The sequence below is a fragment of the Erpetoichthys calabaricus genome, chromosome 9, assembly GCF_900747795.2.
Source record: "Erpetoichthys calabaricus chromosome 9, fErpCal1.3, whole genome shotgun sequence".
NCBI classification, from domain to species: Eukaryota; Metazoa; Chordata; class Cladistia; order Polypteriformes; family Polypteridae; genus Erpetoichthys; species Erpetoichthys calabaricus.
In genome coordinates this window covers 80,832,359-80,852,155 of record NC_041402.2, presented here as the reverse complement: position 1 = coordinate 80,852,155, position 19,797 = coordinate 80,832,359, and the positions used below count along the sequence as shown (strand labels likewise).

General features: G+C 38.1%; 1 protein-coding gene across 5 annotated transcripts in view; it reads left to right on the top strand.

The window, feature by feature from the left end:
• nfat5b (nuclear factor of activated T cells 5b) overlaps positions 1-18,861 on the top strand; it is a 135,282-nt gene extending 116,421 nt beyond the window's left edge. For all 5 annotated transcript variants that reach the window (XM_028809804.2, XM_028809807.2, XM_028809805.2 and 2 more), the window contains 3 exons: positions 596-2,801; positions 10,044-10,299; positions 15,528-18,861. In XM_028809804.2, coding sequence (XP_028665637.1) covers positions 596-2,801; positions 10,044-10,282 — 2,445 coding nt within the window. In that variant the 3' untranslated portion in view covers positions 10,283-10,299; positions 15,528-18,861. The remainder of the gene's footprint in view (positions 1-595; positions 2,802-10,043; positions 10,300-15,527) is intronic.
• Positions 18,862-19,797: the final 936 nt, after the last annotated feature.

Here is a 19,797-nt window from a genome sequence, read left to right as displayed (position 1 = left end):
TACTGTCACTCACCTATTCAACAGAATCCTTTCATGTTGCTTGCTCAATGTTGTCATCAGTCGTGGACGTGTATGGGGCATCCAGCTCCTTCTTTGTTTTTGACACTTGTGCAGCCTTCCTTGAATTTCTTCATCCATTCATACACACTTCTTCGCGACAAATCACTTTCTCCATACTGTGCACAAAGTCTTCGATAAATAGGCACACCCTCAGACCACAAAAAAGAATCACTGCATGTTGCTCTTCTTTTGTGCAAATCACAAGTGGGGGTGACAGCCATTGTTTCTCGCACCACAGTTTTTACAAATTATCTGACGTAACACGATCACACCTGCACAGCAGTGACTGATGAGACGGGGACCTTGTATGGAAAGCTGCCAACGGAAGTTTTAATATAACTGGAGTGTGGATAATTTTTGACTCACCATCGTAAATTGGCTTTCTGTATTCCTAGGTAAATATTTTGACAGTAGTATAAATTTATATTTACTGCTGTGTCTTTAGGTCTTCATTAAGTATTATTTGTAAGGTTAAGTATATTTTTCTAACTTTTTTTTTTTTTTTTGGGGGGGGATATTTTGCCATTCTGCACAGAGTTCTGATGTTGTTATAGCATCACCCCAGCAAAGCATGGAATTGAATTCTAACATATCATCCAGTACCAGCCCATTTACTAGTTCTATGGTACACCAACAAGGAGAGTCTGAAGAGAACCAGCAGATCCCATCTGCAGTCTACTCTAAATCAGAGCATTTGAGCACTATTAACAAGCAGGATATTTCACCTACCAGTTGTTTTGAGGCTTCTGGTGATTCCCTTCTTCAGCAAGTCACCCAACAGTATCAGCGATCTAGTCTCTTATTGGAATCAATAGACATTCAGTCCCATGAGAGGTCACAAAGTGGAAGTGGTGTGGTGGACATGCAGCAATTGACAGAGACTCAGCAACAACCGTCTCTTCAGCAGCTTTCTTCTGGCCTCTTCACTCAGGATAATGGTGTTGCACAACTTGAAATTGCTGTGAGGCAGCTTCAGGCGGGAGGTTTTTCCACATCTAGCTCTGCAAATAACAATGCCAGCCTGGTGGTGCAGGTTTTAGAAGCTGCAGCCCAACAACAGCAACAACAGCTGAATTCTGTACTTTTTAGTACTAACACTGGAACTGAGATCATGCAGCAACATGCACATGAAAATCTAAATAATAGCATCTTTCAAACAGGGAATCAGTCTTCAATGTTCCTTACTTCTGATTCAGCCATGAATAAAACTCCAGAGACTGTGCTACAGCAGGCTGAAGGAGTGTTAACTGGCCAACAACAGCAACAACAGATTCTGGGAAATATTAATCTCAAACAGCAACTGCAGTCAGATATTTTCTCCTCCCAAATAGAAGGATCGTTGGCTGCCCCAATACCAATGCAATGTGCAGTGTTTTCAGCATCATCGGAGAATGAAAATACGCAGCAGGCAACACCAGAGAATTTGTTTCAGTCAGGTAGCCAAAGTAATGCTATTGAAGATAATGGATCACAGCCAAAGCAAATGGAAACTAGTATGTATCAGGCAATACTTCATAGTCAAAGTCAAGGTGGTACACTTTTTCAGCAGTCTGAAAGTCTGGTTCATAGTGGCTCACAGCAACAGACAGCTTTGTTTCAGAAAACTGGAGATATCCTCTCCATACAAACATCTTTCCTTAAGCAACCACCATCAAATCCATCTCCCTCACAGCTTTGTCATTCCCAGAATCCTATGGATGAGACGCAGGATCCACAAGCTAATATCTTTCACAACCAGATGCATTCTCCTACACAGGAACAAGTTCAAGCTGCTCTCTTCCAGGCCCCTTTAACAGTATTGGCAGGTTCATCACTACAAGCTGATCAACAGCAGCAGCAGCAGTCTACCACCAGTCTGTTTTTGTCATCAAACAGTGTGACATCTTTACCAACTGGACAGCTTGCTCTTGAAAGCAAGCAGCAATCTCAGTTGTCTTTTTTATCCTCACTTCAAAACTCAGGCCCACCTGAACAGTCTTCAGGACCTGCAGACTGGAACACAATCTCACACATGCAACAAAATTCATCGTTGGAGCAGCAGCAACCGCAGCAGCCACCAGAAGAGGGCATGTTTCAAACTATATCACCACCTTCAGGTAGTAGCTTATCTCAAAGTCAGCAAGGGTCACACTTCAAGCCTCCACATTCTCTAGTCTCTAATCAAGAGTCAGAGTCTCATCAACAGCAAGCTGGTGTTCTTTTCAGAAGCAACAGCTTGACATCTCAGAAACAGAGTCAGAATTTACTTTTCAGTGGTCAGACCCAACTTCAATCACTTGGCAATACTCATTCAGTTCAAGAGACACAGAATCAGTCCATGTATTTGGCTCAGGGAGGCTTGGTAACAGTCAGTCATCAAGAGCAACCACAACCAATGTTGTTTGAAAATCAGAGTTCTTTGTCTGGTGGAGTGACTCAAAGTGAACAGCTTCAGCAGGGACTCTTCCATACTTCTCAGTCAATTCAGTTGGTTCAGGGACCTAGCAGTGCTTCAGAACAGACAGTTTCCCTCTTTATGCAACAAGCTTCTATGTCTAGACTTCAAGGAAGTATATCTCAGCCAGATCTGCCTCAGTCAGATATTTTCAACACGCAAAACAGTGTTGCCAGCTTGCAGAGTAACTCATCTTCTCCAATTCAGCAACCAGGAACACTGTTTCAGACAGCTGCAACTGGATCAATCAACCAGCATAGTTTGTCTCAGCAAACATCTGGCCTTTTCATCTTTGGGATTCAGAATGGTAAGAGTTGCTTCTAAATTAATTTTTTTTTTAACAAAACAGTAATTTTGGAAAAAAAAAAAAAAAAAGAAATTAACTCATATGTATATTCTTAACATGTGTTGAAGTCACTATTTGTGCATACACAATGTTGGGTATAGATCAAATACCAATGCATTAAACACTGCTACGGCCAACAAAATACATATATACACACCCCTTAATACACCTCATGGATCCAAATGTACATTGTTGCACATATTACAAAATAGCAGTGATCAGTCCAAAAAAGAAAAGTGTCCCAGCTTTTCTCACTGGAAGGTTGCACCCCATTCTGTTGTCTGAATATAAACCATGTTATTTCACTGGAAATGAAAAAAGCTGACATCCATTGGAACTGAAATAAAATGTATTTGTTTAATTAAAATTGAAGCAATGCATTTTCAGACTTTTCACTGCAGAACTGCCACTCAGTGGTCATTTTTTTTTATTGCAGCATATCTTGTAAATTGTACAGATTGCATTGAAAAAATTGAATGAAAACCCCAGGAGCACAAATGAGATTCTGGAACCCTCACATCTGGAACAAATTCGGTAGCTAAAGTTCATTAGAAAGGGAAAGACAATTGATCTAATATTTGGCTGAGAAATCGCTAAACTTTATGACAATGACAGCATGTAATAACAATTGGCATGATTGGCTATTTGAATGTGGTTTGTTTTCAGTAGGATATCTAAACACTTGGATATTGTTTTGTACACTTTTCCTAATTTATGCATTTGTATTATTTTATCTCTCATTTCTTTGGAATGTTCTTTAGCAATTATTTTCATGGATGTCCTTCAGATTCACAACCTGTATAATGGATCCTTTATTCAGAAAATGTAGCATTGCCTTAATGATTCACTGGTGGAGGCGAACTAAGGTCATTGTGCCCTCTTTAGGCAGATGTTTTTCACAAATGTAAGCTGTAAAGCCAGGCTTTAAACACATTAAACAGCATCTAATTATTTTGACATGTATTGTTGCTATGAAACAGCCAGGTTCCTGGTGAACAGATTTTGTTCAGATTTGGTACACTTATTCAAGGAAATTTGGAAATCTCCTATTTAAAAAGTTTGGTTAAATTTTCAAAATAATCTATCTTAAAGCAGAGAAACATTCTATGTGACATAATTACTGATTAATTTACTGTTTTAAATAATTCTTTGAGAGAGGTCGTTTTAATTTGCATATTTGCTTCTTCAGCAACTCTAGGAGGGCTTTCTGGGAGCACTTTTTAGCCACAGGCTCATTCCACCATGGTGTGCTAAGAAGTGCGTCTGTGGGTCTTTTCTGCCCACTGCTATCAGGAAATTCAGTGCTTCCACCCGATGTACTCCATAAGTTTATTTATCAATTTATTTATCTATCGAATGATTAATGGATTGGCTGTATTATCTGTCCTGTGAGTCTTTGGTCTTTTTTTATGTTTTTGCTGCTATATGCATTTGTCTTTTCCCATGAGATTAATAAATCTTATCTAATCTAATTGTGGTTCCTAGAAGCAAAATGTATCCCTAATACACAAGTTATTGAAATGCCAGTAATTATGCAAACAGATGTTTAGCAGATTTTGTGAACCTCTAAAATACCTATTTACTTATTTTGCTACTTGAAGCTGTACTAGGTAAGTTAAATTATATTTGTAACTATTAAAATTAACAATATACAGTAAGCATGGAAATCAAAAGGTCATTTAACTTAACATCTAGAAGTAAATTGAAGAGAATAGGTCCCTGTGCCCAATGTATAGATCTGTAGCGCATTGTGCGTACAGTGAATAAACATATACTCATACCTTACACTAAAAACAACCACATGGTTGCATTATAATGATTCAGTACTTCATTTACATTATAATTTACCAGCAAAGCACCACAGTGACCTTGAATGTTAGAGTTGAATACACAGGTCGGAAACTTAAAAGTATGTCTTATGAGAAGGACCTAAGTGTTATGGTGGACATATCACTATAGTACATCAAGACCATGTATAGAAGCGATTGAGAAGACTAATAGGAATTTATATTATGTATTATGATGAGTTCAGTACAAGTCAAGGGAGGTTATACTTAAGTTATACGGTTTGATGAACTAGTGAGGCATCATCTGGAGTAGTGTGTACAATTCTGGTCACCAGATCACAAGAAATAATTAGTGACACTACAGACATTCCTGAAGGGAGTAACTAGGCTGAGTCCAGGACTGAAAGGTATGAGCTATAATGAGAAATCGAAGGAGTGAACCTTTTCAATTTAAGCAAACAAAGTTTAATAAGTTACATGATTGTGGTGTTTAAAATTATGAATAGGAAATAGCACAGTGGGTCTCTTTAAAATAAATTCTTCAAAAAGAACATAGAGACATGATTGGAAACTTGTTAGGCACAGATTTTGCACAAATTTGGGAATGGTTTTCTTTATACAAAGAACAATACACATAGAATAAATTACCAAGTAGTCTGGTGAAGAGTAGTGTTTTAGAAACATTCGTATATGGAAGTAATGTTATGTTTGAGAACCCAGGCAAATAGAATATATGAGCTTGTTTGGATGAATATCTTGTTTTCGTCACAGTTGTTCCAGTGTTCTATTATTCACAACCAACAACTAACGATAGTACATGAGTAGATGCAATTTTTACATAACCACCACCACAAGACCATTTAAGCTTCCATCCATCCATTATCCAACCCGCTATATCCTAACTACAGGGTCATGGGGGTCTGCTGGAGCCAATCCCAGCCAACACAGGGCGCAAGGCAAGAAACAAACCCTGGGCAGGGCGCCAGCCTGCCGCAGGGCGCACACACCCACCCACACACCAAGCACACACTAGGGAGAATTTAAAATCACCAATGCACCTAACCTGTATGTCTTTGGACTGTGGGAGGAAACCGGAGTACCCGGAGGAAACCCACGCAGACATGGGGAGAACATGCAAACTCCACACAGGGAGGACCCGGGAAGCAAACCCGGGTCTCCTAACTACCACTGTGCCACCGTGCCACCCTCCATTTAAGCTTGATATTCTAAAATGCTTTTAAAAATATTCTATCTACTCTACTATTGCATGTAATTATATTCTATTATCACTGTCCTTTTATGACTCAAACAACAAAGTGTAATACCTTTTTCATAGGGTAAATAAATAAAAGTGTCCCAAATTTCAAATGGTCAACCAAGTCCCTGAATGCACACAGATATTATGCCAGGTGTACATTTTCTAATTTATTCTACTTAAGAGTCTTTTTTTTGTCCTAATGCACAACAGTGTCACATTAAATTTATTATTAAATAAAACTTTTCTATGATATTTCAGTTTACTGTAGGATTTGTTATTCAGCAAAATCAAAATTGGTTAAAGGTCTAAATGTTTCCAAGCCAATTTACATATTCTCCGAAGCACTGTAAAATATTCGTATGTGAAGCACAAAGACTTTAAATGAGTCAGTACACTGGCCACACTGTAAGGTTAGTTTACTTGTTAAAACTAGCCTCTGGCTCCTCCTATTATTGAAAACCAGAACTATACAAACTTAATTTTTTTTTGTTTTGTTTTTACCATTTGATGGTGAAGATGAGCTTATTTGAGACTGAACAAGGTTTGGACTTGTTAGTTTTCTTGATTGATTGTGTGCATTTAAACTGAATTAACAGTTCTGCATGAGAAGCACCATATTTTAACATTTTTGTTTATGTGTTTGAAATCCCTGCCAAAAATATTTATCCAAAAGCTTTGCTTTGATTTTTTTTTCCATTTAAGTCAAAAAACATATTTAATTTTTTATCTGTTTTCATTACAAACTCCAATAAAACTGGTTAAAATTTTAAGAAGAATTGAAAACAGTAGTTGGTGGTCCAGTCCTTGGCTACAGAAGCTGACTCTTGGGACGTGGAATGTCACCTCTCTGAAGGGGAAGGAGCCTGAGCTAGTGTGCAAGGTCGAGAGGTTCCGGCTAGATCTAGTTGGGCTCACCTCGACGCACTGCGTGGACTCTGGAACCAATCTCCTTGAGAGGGGCTGGACTCTCTACCACTCTGGAGTTGCCCCCGGTGAGAAGCACCGAGCGGGTGTGGGCATACTTATTGCCTCCCTACTTGGAGCCTGTTCATTGGGGTTCACCCCAGTAGACGAGAGGGTAGCCTCCCTCAGCCTTCAGGTGGGGGGACGGGTCCTAACTATTGCTTGTGCGTATACGCCGAACAGCAGTCTGGAGTACCCACCCTTTTTGGAGTCCCTGGAGGGGGTGCTAGAGGGCACACCTTCTGGGGACCCCTTCGTTCTGCTGGGAGATTTCAATGCTCACGTGACAATAACAGTGAGTCCTGGAAGGGCGTGATTGGGAAGAATGGCCCCCCCGATCTGAACCCAAGTGGTTTTTTGTTATTGGATTTCTGTGCTCGTCACAGATTGTCCATAACGAACACCATGTTCAAGCATAGGGGTGTTCACATGTGCACCTGACACCAGGACACCCTAGGCCTTAGTTTGATGATCGACTTCGTGGTCGTGTCATCAGACTTGCGACCACATGTCATGGACACTCGTGTGAAGAGAGGTGCAAAGCTGTCAACTGATCACCATGTGGTGGTGAGTTGGCTTCAATGGTGGGGGAGGATGCCGGTCAGGCCTGGTAGGCCCAAACGTATTGTGAGGGTCTGCTGGGAACGTCTGGCAGAGTCCCCTGTCAGAAATAGTTTCAACTCCCACCTCCGGCAGAACTTTGACCATGTCCCAAGGGAGGTGGGGGACATTTAGTTTGAATGGGCCATGTTCCATGCCTCTATTGTTGAGGTGGCTGACCGGAGCTGTGGCCGTAAGGTGGTCGGTGCCTGTCGTGGCGGCAATCCCTGAACCCGTTGGTGGACACTAGCGGTGAGGGATGCCGTCAAGCTGAAGGAGTCCTACGGGACCCTTTTGTCCTGTGGGACTCCAGAGGCAGCTAATAGGTACCAGCCAGCTAAGCGGAATGCAGCTTCGGTGGTTGCTGAGGCAAAAACTCTGGCATGGGAGGAGTTTGGGGAGGCCATGGAGAACAACTTCTGGACGGCTTAGAGGAGATTCTGGTCCACCATCTGGCGTCTCAGGAGGGGAAAGCGGTGCAGTGTCAACACTGTGTATGGTGGGGATGGTGAACTGCTGACCTCAACTCGGGACGTTGTTGGTCGGTGGGGGTGGTAGCTCTCCTATTTCTGGGACTGAGGTCACCGAGGTGGTCAAAAAACTCCTTGGTGGTAGGGCCCCGGGGCTGGATGAGATACGCCCAGAGTTCCTCAAGGCTCTGGATGTTGTAGGACTGTCTTGGTTGACATGCCTCTGCAACATCGCATGGACATCAGGGACAGTGCTTCTGCATTGGCAGACCGGGGTGGTGGTCGCCCTCTTTAAGAAAGGGGACCGGAGAGTGTGTTCCAACTACAGAGGGATCACACTCCTCAGCCTCCCTGGAAAAGTCTATTCGGGGCTCCTGGAGAGGTGGGTCCGTCAGATAGTCGAACCTCGGATTCAGGAGGAACAGTGTGGTTTTTGTCCTAATCGTGGAACAGTGGACCAGCTCTACACCCTTGGCAGGGTCCTGGAGGGTGCATGGGAGTTTGTCCAACCAGTCAACATGTGTTTTGTGGACTTGGAAAAGGGGTTCGACCATGTCCCTCGGGGAATCCTGTGGAGAGTGCTCTGAGATAATGGGGTACCGGAACCCCAATAAGGGCTGTTCGGTCCCTGTGCAACTGGTGTCAGAGCTTGTTCCGCATTGCAATTGCCGGCAGTAAGTCAAACCCGTTTCCGGTGAAAGTTGGACTCCGTCAGGGCTGCCCTTTGTCACTGATTCTGTTCATAACTTTTATGGACAGAATTTCTAGGCACCGCCAGGGCGTTGAGGGGTTCCGGTTTGGTGGGCTAAGGATTGGGTCACTGCTTTTTGCAGATGATGATGTCCAGTTTGCTTCATCAGGCTGTGATCTTCAGCTCTCTCTGGATCAGTTCTCAGCCGAGTGTGAAGCAGTTGGGATGGAAATCAGCACCTCCAAATCCAAGACCATGGTCCTCAGCCGGAAAAGGGTGGAGTGCCCTCTCAGGGTTGGGGGCGAGATCCTGCCCCAAGTGAAGCAGTTCAAGTATCTCGAGTCTTGTTCACGAGTGAGGAAAGAATGGAGCAGGAGATTGACAGGCGGATCGGTGCGGCGTCCGCAATGATGCAAGCTCTGCATCGGTCTGTCGTGGTGAAAAAGGAGCTGAGCCGTAAGGCAAAGCTCTCAATTTACCAGTCGATCAACATTCCTACCCTCACCTATGGTCATGAGCTGTGGGTAGTGACCGAAAGAACGAGATTCGGAATACAAGCGGCTGAAATGAGTTTCCTCCGCAGGGTGTCTGAGCTTTCCCTTAAAGCTAGGGTGAGAAGCTCAGTCATCTGGGAGGAGCTCAGAATAGAGCCACTGCTCCTTCGCATCGAGAGGAGTCAGATGAGGTGGCTTGAGCATTTGATCAGGATGCCTCCTGGACTCCTCCCTGGTGAGGTGTTCCGGGCACGTCTAACTGGGAGGAGCCCCTGGGGAAGACCCAGGACACGCTGGAGGCACGATGTCTCTCGGCTGGCATGGGAACGCCTCGGGATTCCCCCGGAAGAGGTAGTAGAAGTGGCCGGGGAAAGGGAAGTCTGGGTATCTCTGCTCAAGCTGCTGCCCCCACGACCCGATCTCGGATAAGCGGAAGAGTATGAATGGATGGAAAACAGTAGGTAATATTTAGTAAATTTAATTGAATATTAAATGACATTGGGTCTTGCGATGGACTGGCACTCACTCCAGGGTTTGTCCTGCCTTCTGTTCAGTGCTGCATCTAAGTCATATCAAAGGTAATAATCAACTCTGTTAGATTAACTTGGATATTCTAAAGTGGCCCAACGAGTGTGTTCAGTGATGGACTGGCAACTCAGCATCCAGTGATTCCATGATGAGTGCTGCCACCAAGACCCTGAACTGGACAAAAGCTGCATGAATTGTTAAAAAAAAATTAGCAACAGAACACAAATGTACTTTTTTGTTTTGCTAGGAGGTAACTAAGACTCATAGCATTCTCATATGTAAAATTGGTATTAACATTGCTATAGATGAAAAAACATGATGTTATGCTTAGTTTTTTTTTTGTTTGTTTTACCATGTTACATATCTATTTTTTACTATAACAAAAGACACTATATTATTTATTTATTCTCAGATTCTGGACAGATGATTAATACTGACGGCACCACATTGTCAGATCAACTAATTGCAATAAGTCAGTCAAGTCAAAATCAAAATGAAAATGAAGCTAACATTGAGTCATTGCTGTCACGCAGTATAAGTGAAAGTGGGACCATTTCCAATGCACTATCTACTTCTCAAAACATGGAGAAGATAGATGATCTACTTGTAAGTCTGCAAGATCAGAGCAACAATATGAGTAACTCCTTCTAATCTTACTAATATCTGAGGTGAGCATTAATTCTTTTTGCAATTAGCTTTGACATGTACAGACGCTTTTGTTTTTACATTGTGTATTTCTTTGTTTTTAATGGTCATATGACCAGAATTTTAATCGTGTCTGTCATAATTAGAGAAAATTGTTTACAATAACGTGATTCCATCTCATTCTAGTATTTTTTAACTAGGCTTTAAACTTACTTTTTTAAATTATATTGAAAATGTTTTTCAAAAACTGCCTTGCACAAGTGCATATTTTCAGGAAAAAATCAATACCTTGTTTGTAGCTATCATTTAAGCTCAAAAGATAAAGCACAGATACTATATGAACACAGTAATAATTTCACACTATTTTTTACTTGTTGTATTAGCAGTTATATAACAAAAGCAGATGCATAAGTGCTTTATGCAGAAATACATACCTTTTTGTTTATGAAAAATAATGTTATACAAAATGTAATTTGCACACAAAAGAATTAAAAATCAAATTTGTATATGAAAGCAGATGATCTGTCTAACTTACCCATTATGTTACTTTTTGCTGCATCTCTATTGTGTTCAAGTATTACAGTATGCATTTAGACCGTATGTAGTGAATGACCATCTTATATCTTTATTTTTTAAAGAACAACCATGTCAAGACAATTGAAGCCATCATTTGTTAACTCTGCATTTAAGTCAAGTGACTGGTTGCCCCCACAAATCAGAGCAGGTCAGGAGCATAGCAATACAGGAGGACCTCAAAAATAAAACTGGCCCTTCTCTAGATTGAGAGGAGCCATTTGAGGTGGTTTGGGCTAGTAGTTAGGATGACAACTGAGTGTCTTTTACAAAGGAAGTACCAGGTATGGCCAAATGGAAAAAGACCTGAGGTACGCCCAGAGCATAGTTGGAACAATTGCATATTTTGACTGGCCTAAGAGTATCTGCAGAAAGCCCAAAATTTTAATCATGAGAGCTGGGATATGTTGCTAAGGATAAGGTGGCCTGATTTGTCCAGCTTTCACTGAAACTGCAGTGAAGTGATATGAAGAAAAAAAAATACACTTTTTATAATAAAGTCTAGGTGAAGTATCTTAAGTAAGTGCCTGGGTTACATTGCTTTATACATATTCTGTAGTCATGATCAGAGGTGGGTAGAGTAGCCAAAAATTGTACTCAAGTAAGAGTAGCATTACTTCAAAATAATATTACTCAAGTAGAAGTAAAAGGTAGTCATCCAAAAAATTACTCAAGAGTAAAAAAAGTATTTCGTGAAAAGACTACTCAAGTACTGAGTATCTGTTTGATCATAATAAATGATTTATTTTTTAGAAATGTTGTAATAAGACAGACAAAAATATAAAATAATGTGCAAATTCTGCTGTTTCCAAATAATAAAATTAAAAATGAGTAAAAATAAATAACATCTTTACAAAATAAAGATGCACAAATAACACAAAGTTCCAAATCTCAGTTTTTCACAACAAAGCTTTTGAAGCCAAAACCTACAGTAGGTAACATGTATGTTTGAACAGTGCAAACGACTTACATTGACAAGATATACTGTACACTGACAGTGTAATACTGCATATTCACTTGCCCTCCAAATAGCACAGCTAATAGAAAATAACATTAGAACAAGGCAGCTTGTGCACGTACAAAAAGTCTCACTTTACCTTGACTGGCCAGTTGCGGATAGTTGACACAGACTGCTCAGCCAATCAGAGCGCAGCAGGCCTGCCATACCTCAGAGACCGAGTTCGATTCCCTGCTGGGGAGAAGGTGTTATTTTTTATTTTTAACCTCAAACGGACATAAAATTTATAAACTGGTATTCAGTCAGTTAATGAGATTGTTATATTTTCATGTGGGATGCTCCTTTTAAAATATTTTTTTTACAATTGAGACTGCAATTAACATGAACAAGTGTCCTTATAACTTATTTTTTAAGATCCATAAGACACAGACAGACAGACAGAGCACTGCATAATAGAGAGACAGACAGACATACAGAGAAGTCACTAGATATATAAATAAACAGGGAAGGCACTGTATAATAGATATATAAAAAAACAGCTAAGGGGATAGATATATAGATAGATAGGAAGGAAAGGCACTATATGTTTGGCAGACAGGGAAGCTGCTATATAATAATAAAATTACTGTTATTACTATATAGATAGACAGGGAGTTCACTGTATAAAAGACAGACAAAGCACTGCTAAATGAAAAATGGTACAGCCTTTTTTATTAATCAACAGATACTTTAGGAAGGCAAACAGATAGTGAGAGTACATACAGATGTGAAAAGCACTAGACAGACATAGATATGGAAGGCACTGTATAACAGATATAAAACTGTCAGAAAAAAACAGGGTATACAGTAAATAATATACAGGCAGATAATCCACTAGATAGGTAGATAAATAGACAGACATGAAAGGCATTATTTAAGACAGATAGATAGGAAAGGCACTATATGCTAGGCAGAAAGGGAAACCAAAAAGTAATACAGTAATCCCTCCTCCATCGCGGGGGTTGCGTTCCAGAGCCACCCACGAAATAAGAAAATCCGCGAAGTAGAAACCATATGTTTATATGGTTATTTTTATATTGTCTTGCTTGGGTCACAGATTTGCGCAGAAACACAGGAGGTTGTAGAGAGACAGGAACGTTATTCAAACACTGCAAACAAACATTTGTCTCTTTTTCAAAAGTTTAAACTTTGCTCCATGACAAGACAGAGATGACAGTTCCGTCTCACAATTAAAAGAATGCAAACATATCTTCCTCTTCAAAGGAGTGCGCGTCAGGAGCAGAGACTGTCAGAAAGAAAGAGGAAAGCAAACAAATCAATAGGGCTGTTTGGCTTTTAAGTATGCGAAGCACTGCGGCACAAAGCTGTTGAAGGCGGCAGCTCACACCCCCTCCGTCAGGAACAGAGAGAGAGAGAGATAGAGAGAGACAGAGAAAAACAAACAGTCAAAAATCAATATGTGCCCTTCGAGCTTTTAAGTATGCGAAGCACCCTGAAGCATGTCGCTTCACGAAGCAGCTGCACAGAAGGGAGCAACGTGAAGATAATCTTTCAGCATTTTTAGACGAGCGTCCGTATCGTCTAGGTGTGCGAACAGCCCCCCTGCTCAATCCCCCTACGTCAGGATCAGAGAAAGTCAGAGCAAGAGAGAGAGAGAGAAAAGTAAGTTGGGTTTCTTCTCAGCCATCTGCCAATAGCGTCCCTTGTATGAAATCAACTGGGCAAACCAACTGAGGAAGCATGTACCAGAAATTAAAAGACCCATTGTCCGCAGAAATCCGCGAACCAGCAAAAAATCCGCGATATATATTTAAATATGCTTACATATAAAATCCGCGATAGAGTGAAGTCGCGAAGCGCGATATAGCGAGGGATCACTGTAATACTATTATTACTACATAGACAGATAGACAGGGAATTCACTGTATAATAGGCAGACAGCGAAGGCACTATATAAGAAAACAGACAGAGAACGCACTAGACAGATAGATTTCAGCATTAGCAATATATTAGTTTTATTAATATGCATACAGTTTATATGTGTGTGTATGTGAGATTTATGTCAATAAAATAAATGAAAATGATTCAGTCTGTTTATTATTCAACACATGCTGCAGGAAAGCAAGAAGGCTGTTAGAGTACATATAGATCTGAAAGGCACTAGATAGACAGATAAATAGGAAAGTCACTGTATAATAGATGTGGGATGCTCTTTTTAAAAAAAATTAAAATTGAGACTGCAATTAACATGAACAAGTTCTGTAAGACATACACTGTCAGACAGATCACTGAATAATGCACAGACAGAGAAGTTACTAGATAGATAAACTGGGAAGGCACTGTATAATAGAAGATATAAAACTGTCAAGAAAAAAAAAACGGCTAGATAGATGTGAAAGGCACTATATGACAGGTGCTACAGAAAGGCAAGCAGGCAGTGAGAGTACATTCACATGTGAAAGGCACTAGAGAAATGGATAGATAGGGAAGGCACTTATATAATAGGTAGACAGAGAAGGCACTAGACAGATACATAACAGTATTGGCTATATAGTAGTTTTGTTTTATATATAATGTATATGTATTTTACAACACGGAGAATTATGTCAAAAAGAAATACATTAAATCATATATCAGTCGACACACGCTGCACGCAGGCAAGCGGGCAGTGAGAGTGGAGATAGATGTGAAAGACGCTAGATTGTATACAACAGGCAGAAATAGCGACCACTTGATAACAGTATTAGCTATAATCAATGAAAGCATGAATTTATTGCTTATTTCATTTGGGTTCAATGATCTGCTTCACTGCACTTCTGCTAGGCACAGTACTGCATTCTGTATTGAGTTTCCAGTATTGATAGTGCTTCAAAGTGCAAATGCATTAGGCCTTTTTTTGCTTTGATTGTTTTTCTTAAAAATAGTTACTACTAAAGCTCTTTTTTATTTTTTGAAGTGTATTATTTGAAAGTGTTATTTGTTTAGCTGTGTTATTAATTAAAACACAACCTTCACAAGATTTTTGCACATAGAATTCTATAAGACACAGTTCCAGCTGATCCACTGGTGTTACTTTTTTGTTTTTAAAAGAGCAGTAGCTGTGAGATTTATACTATTGATTTGACATTTTTAAATTTCTGCAAAATACTTCTACAAGTCTGAGGTAGCCAGTGGAATTTTCTATGCTGTGGTGTGCTGGGCAAGTTACATCACTTCAAGAGAGGCCGAAAGAATTAACAGGCTAATTAAAAGGGCAGGCTCAGTTATGGGACACACTCTGGACCCCCTGGAGGTAATAGCGAAGGTGAGGATTAAAACAAAATTGAGCACCTTTTATAAACAATGCTGCACATCCTTTTCTCTGACACACGAACACTGAGTACTTCCAGCCTACAAATTATTCAGCAGAAGTGTGTCAAGAAAAGCTCCTGGGGCTCCTTTATATCAACAGCGATATGCCTACATAATGCCTCACTATGACTGCCAAGTCATAAGTTTTGTTTTCTTTCTGTTTAAATTTTTGTTCCATTTTAGTCATTCTGCTGTGTAAAGACAATTTTGTGTGTGTATATATGTATCTATTTATGAGGATGAATAAAGTTCTGTCATTATGCCTGTCTGACCAAAATCCAAAATATGTATTATTTTTTGTAATACTGTGTGTTTTGTGTAGCTGTTCATTTATTTTTTATTTAATTTTTTTTTCTGTTCATTCTGTAGGATTTGGGCTTGAAGTACATTTAACATCTGAACTCTGGCATGAAGTGGCAATTGGAATGTATTTGCAGAGATGATACTTTGAAGGAATACTGTACATTGGAGCACATATGTGGCGTGTTGTTTTCAATTTTGTCTTCTATTTCTGTTTTTGTGTTTATTTATGAGGTACCAAGGAGAGTGCCTAACCCAAACTGGAGAAAGTTTAGCTAATATGTCATATAGTATAAAAATCAGATATACTTTACTGTTGTTTCCATTTCATTTCAGTACTTAAGAGATGTTGTTAAATTGCTCTTTTTGTCAGTATTGACACTTTTTTACTCAAACATTTTCCAAGATCTGAACAGTGTATTTTTTGTTTGAAGAAGATTTCACGGTAGAGCGAGACCTCTCTAGGTTCTAAACGAGTCTGGTACCTGCACTGTTCTTTGTTCAGTTTTATGACACATTTTGTTAGTTAAAGTGTGCGGTGAAATGTTTGTAAAGCTTGTCTGTGTTAATTGTATTGTTTGTTAAAAACTATAATACAGGAACATTTTTTGTAAAATACTTTTGACATTATATTGTCAGCACTTTATAATGCTTTTCTTTGTGACCAGTTACACAATATCTTCATGTAACCCTTTCCATAAATATGTTACTCAAACAGTTTTGTTTAGATTTTTGGATTTTTATGTCTCTTTAAAAATATGTGAATTGTATACTGTAAATATTTATAATATTTTCTTAATCATGCATGCATGCATGTTTGAGCCTTGCCAGACCTTTTATATTCTCTGGTTTCAAACCGAACTCACCTGACATTGAATATTCCAGCATTGTAAGCTTTTTTTCCATACAAATGAATGAAGGGAGCCATTTGCAGTGAGTAATCAAAGCAATTATAATATTATTTTCTAAATGTCACATAGTGTCCCAGTATGTTTTCTTCTATGTAGTTAAATAAAAACTTTTATATATTCTGAGATTTTATTAATTTCCTGGCGAACATGTAATTCATGTCAGCATTATACTAAAATAGAATACATTGCCTTTTTTTCCACCAACTTCCAAATCCATCCTGATTTTAAAATTTTTTTGTACTGTGTATAGTTTTTTAAACAAATATAGACAACAGACACAGTGTAGTATTTTAACCTTTCAAACCCTAAGTGCAGCCATCATTTTGTATTGTTTAGAGAAAAATTGTTGTTTTAACTGCATCTATAGCGTCTCTTAATTTGTTAATTTTTGCTGACATTTTTGGTGTTTATTGTCTTTTTTTTTTAATTTACAGTGTCATCTCATCCAGACACATTTCTTAGAATATGTAGTAGTGTTGTAACTATAGTTCTACACACAAGTCCTTATTAGGCAGCTACAATAAATGTAAAGTTGATGAATGTTATTTTGAAGAGACTGGGTACAACTCTTTTTAGCGGTCTTTTTTAAATGATTATAGTCTGCTTTTTAAAGGTGTTTTTTTTTTTCTTTGATTTCATGCATGCAGTACTCTGCAGCACTTTTTGCCATTCCTCAATTCTCTCCAGGAAAGGATTGGGCATGTACACTATTTAATAAGTGTTGTTGAATTTTTTATGATTATATAAAATGCTTTTTAACTTTTATATAAGTAGTATATACATTTTAAATAATGTAGCTGATGTAGGCCTCAGTCTGACTTTTACCATTGTTAAGTATAATTTTTGAGGTCTATTTTCTGCTTACCTTGTTCCCTCCCATGATATATGTACAGCACTTTTGTATTTTCTTTGAAAAGGGACCTACATGTATGTGAATACGTTTAGATACACATTACTGACAAGCTTAGGTTTAGGTATATGTTACCATTTTCTGCCTACCGCTTTTGTATATAAGTAAGAGAAATACTTATTTCATATTTATAAATAAAATATAATTTTACATTTCAAATATAAAATGCTTTTTTTGTTCTTTCCTTTACAATATTTTTATCCTAATGTTTATCATAAAATATTCATTTTCTAATCAAACTGTTTATTGGTATGTATTATCTTTATTTGTTTACTACGTTTTATAGTACATATTAGCGTCCATTAATTTAGTTTATGATCGTGAGTCCTATTTAAGTGTAGTCTATCTTAATGTCCTTTGAATATGATACCTTGAAGAGGTTTATTACAAACATTAGCCTAAATGTAGGATTTTTTTTTTTGTTAGTGTATCTCATAAAGGTTTCTGAATACTTCTCTATTGCCAAAATCTTAACTCCTGCAAAAACACATTCATTAAATACATTATTTTTAATGTTGGATATGTGTGCTGAATAGATCATTCTGTTTGGGGCCAACTAATATGGCTATAAAGGGGAACAATGTTTGTATGACCGTGTGACCTTTCAGTTTGAGGAGGGTTTTAATATGTTTGTAATATAATGTAAGTCCAAAGATAGACTTTTTATTTTTATAAGGCAATTTTTTTGGCCAATTCTTGTGAATCAGTAGGAACATTTCCTTATTTTCACAGAACTCTTTGTATGATTATTATACCTTGTTTTACTTAGTAACATAGTTAAATAATATGCCTTGTTCCAATAACATTATGAGACTTTCTAAAACACTATATCTGTGTAGTGCTTTTAAAATCTGAAAAAGAAAATAAAAACGTAAACAAGCAAGTGCTAACTTGATTTTTTTTCCCCCCTTTGAAAGGACCATGTTAAGCCCAGTAATGGAAACCTCTTAAGCAGATACTTGAAACATGTTTTGCCTTTTTTTAAAACTTACTTTAGTTTTCGTAGTCAAAGACAACCAGTTTATGTTATAAAAATTGGCTAGAAGTGAAATTGATGCATATTAAGTAATAAAAATTATATGTGACTGACTTGTGATTTCCCAAAATGACACTGTTGCATTTTTACTTCTTATGTTTGTTTCATTTTTGTACAAGCTGTGTCTGAGTATTTAAAATATGTTATATAAAGGGCTATCATTAAAACATGGTAATATTTACTTATTAATTTTAAAGTAACAATGTCACATACCTTTCTACTGTATTATCTTTCCCTGTCATGAAATTTTTGATTGTTACTTTTTGCATTTTCTCTGTTGATGTGAAGTAACTGGTGAACTTCATTACCCTGTAGAATAGTACATGTGTCCTGGTACAGTTTAGCGTCAGTGAATGAATATATCACTCAGACATGGGTGGCTTTGGGAAATACGGTTTGCATACATGTTTTAGTGACAATGTGAAAAACTTTTTAAATATCAAATGAGAATTGTATTTTGCTTTTGTTTGGGCGTTTGTATACTCATGCAGTATATTTCTGTAAACTTGCTGCTATCTATATCAATAAATTAGATCTGAACTTTTACTTTTTATGTTTGGAGTGCCACGTTCTTGAGTCTTCTTAATCTAGTGCTATCAAAGCATATGGGGACGCGGCTGTGTGTCTTAGCAGAACAGGCAGGTACAGGGACTTTTTTGTTACTTACACAAATTCAGCATGTCTCATTGAGATGACATTCTGTTACCGTGTGCAACAAGTATTTAACTTTTTATAATTTAAACTAATTTAAAGCAGCATGCTTGTTGAAACAGAGTAAAAATGTTCAAATCAGTGTTAATGTATTCTTTTAACTGATCTACAAGTATGGCTTTGAGCCACGAAAAAAAATTGGTACCTTATAGAAGTTTATTTTTACTATGGATTAGTCACAGTCTTAACTTTTTTCATATGATGATTTTTCTTTTTTTTTTTTTTTAAGGCTTCACTTTTACAGTTTCATGAAGATTTCTGGAGTGTGGCTACTAGAAACTATCAGACTAAAGTGAATACGTGTGCTACTGCAATGTGCACAATATATCATGATATAACAGCAGTGTGTGATACAAAATGCTTTTGTATACATAAAGTATGTTTATATTGTGAGTACCATCTCAGAGTGTCTTAAGATTTTATAAACAAGACATGGCAGTGCTAGAGAAAATCAGAAAAATGACTAGGCTGATTCCATGTCTAAGAGGTATGAGCTATAGGGAGAGACTTAATGAGTTCATCTCTTTTTGGTTTAAACAAACAGAAAAAAATATTTAAAAACCTGAATGGAATTAATACAGACATTAAATCCCAGACATTAAAATAAAGTCTTCAACAAGAACACTGTGGTGTACAGTTGGAAATGTTTTAACATTAAATTTCACACAAATATTAGAAAGTTTTTCAGGCAGAAAAACTTGTGGTAGATGTGTGAAATATTTTACCAAGTGGTGTGATAGATAGTACTTGGTGGACATTCAAAGCACAGCT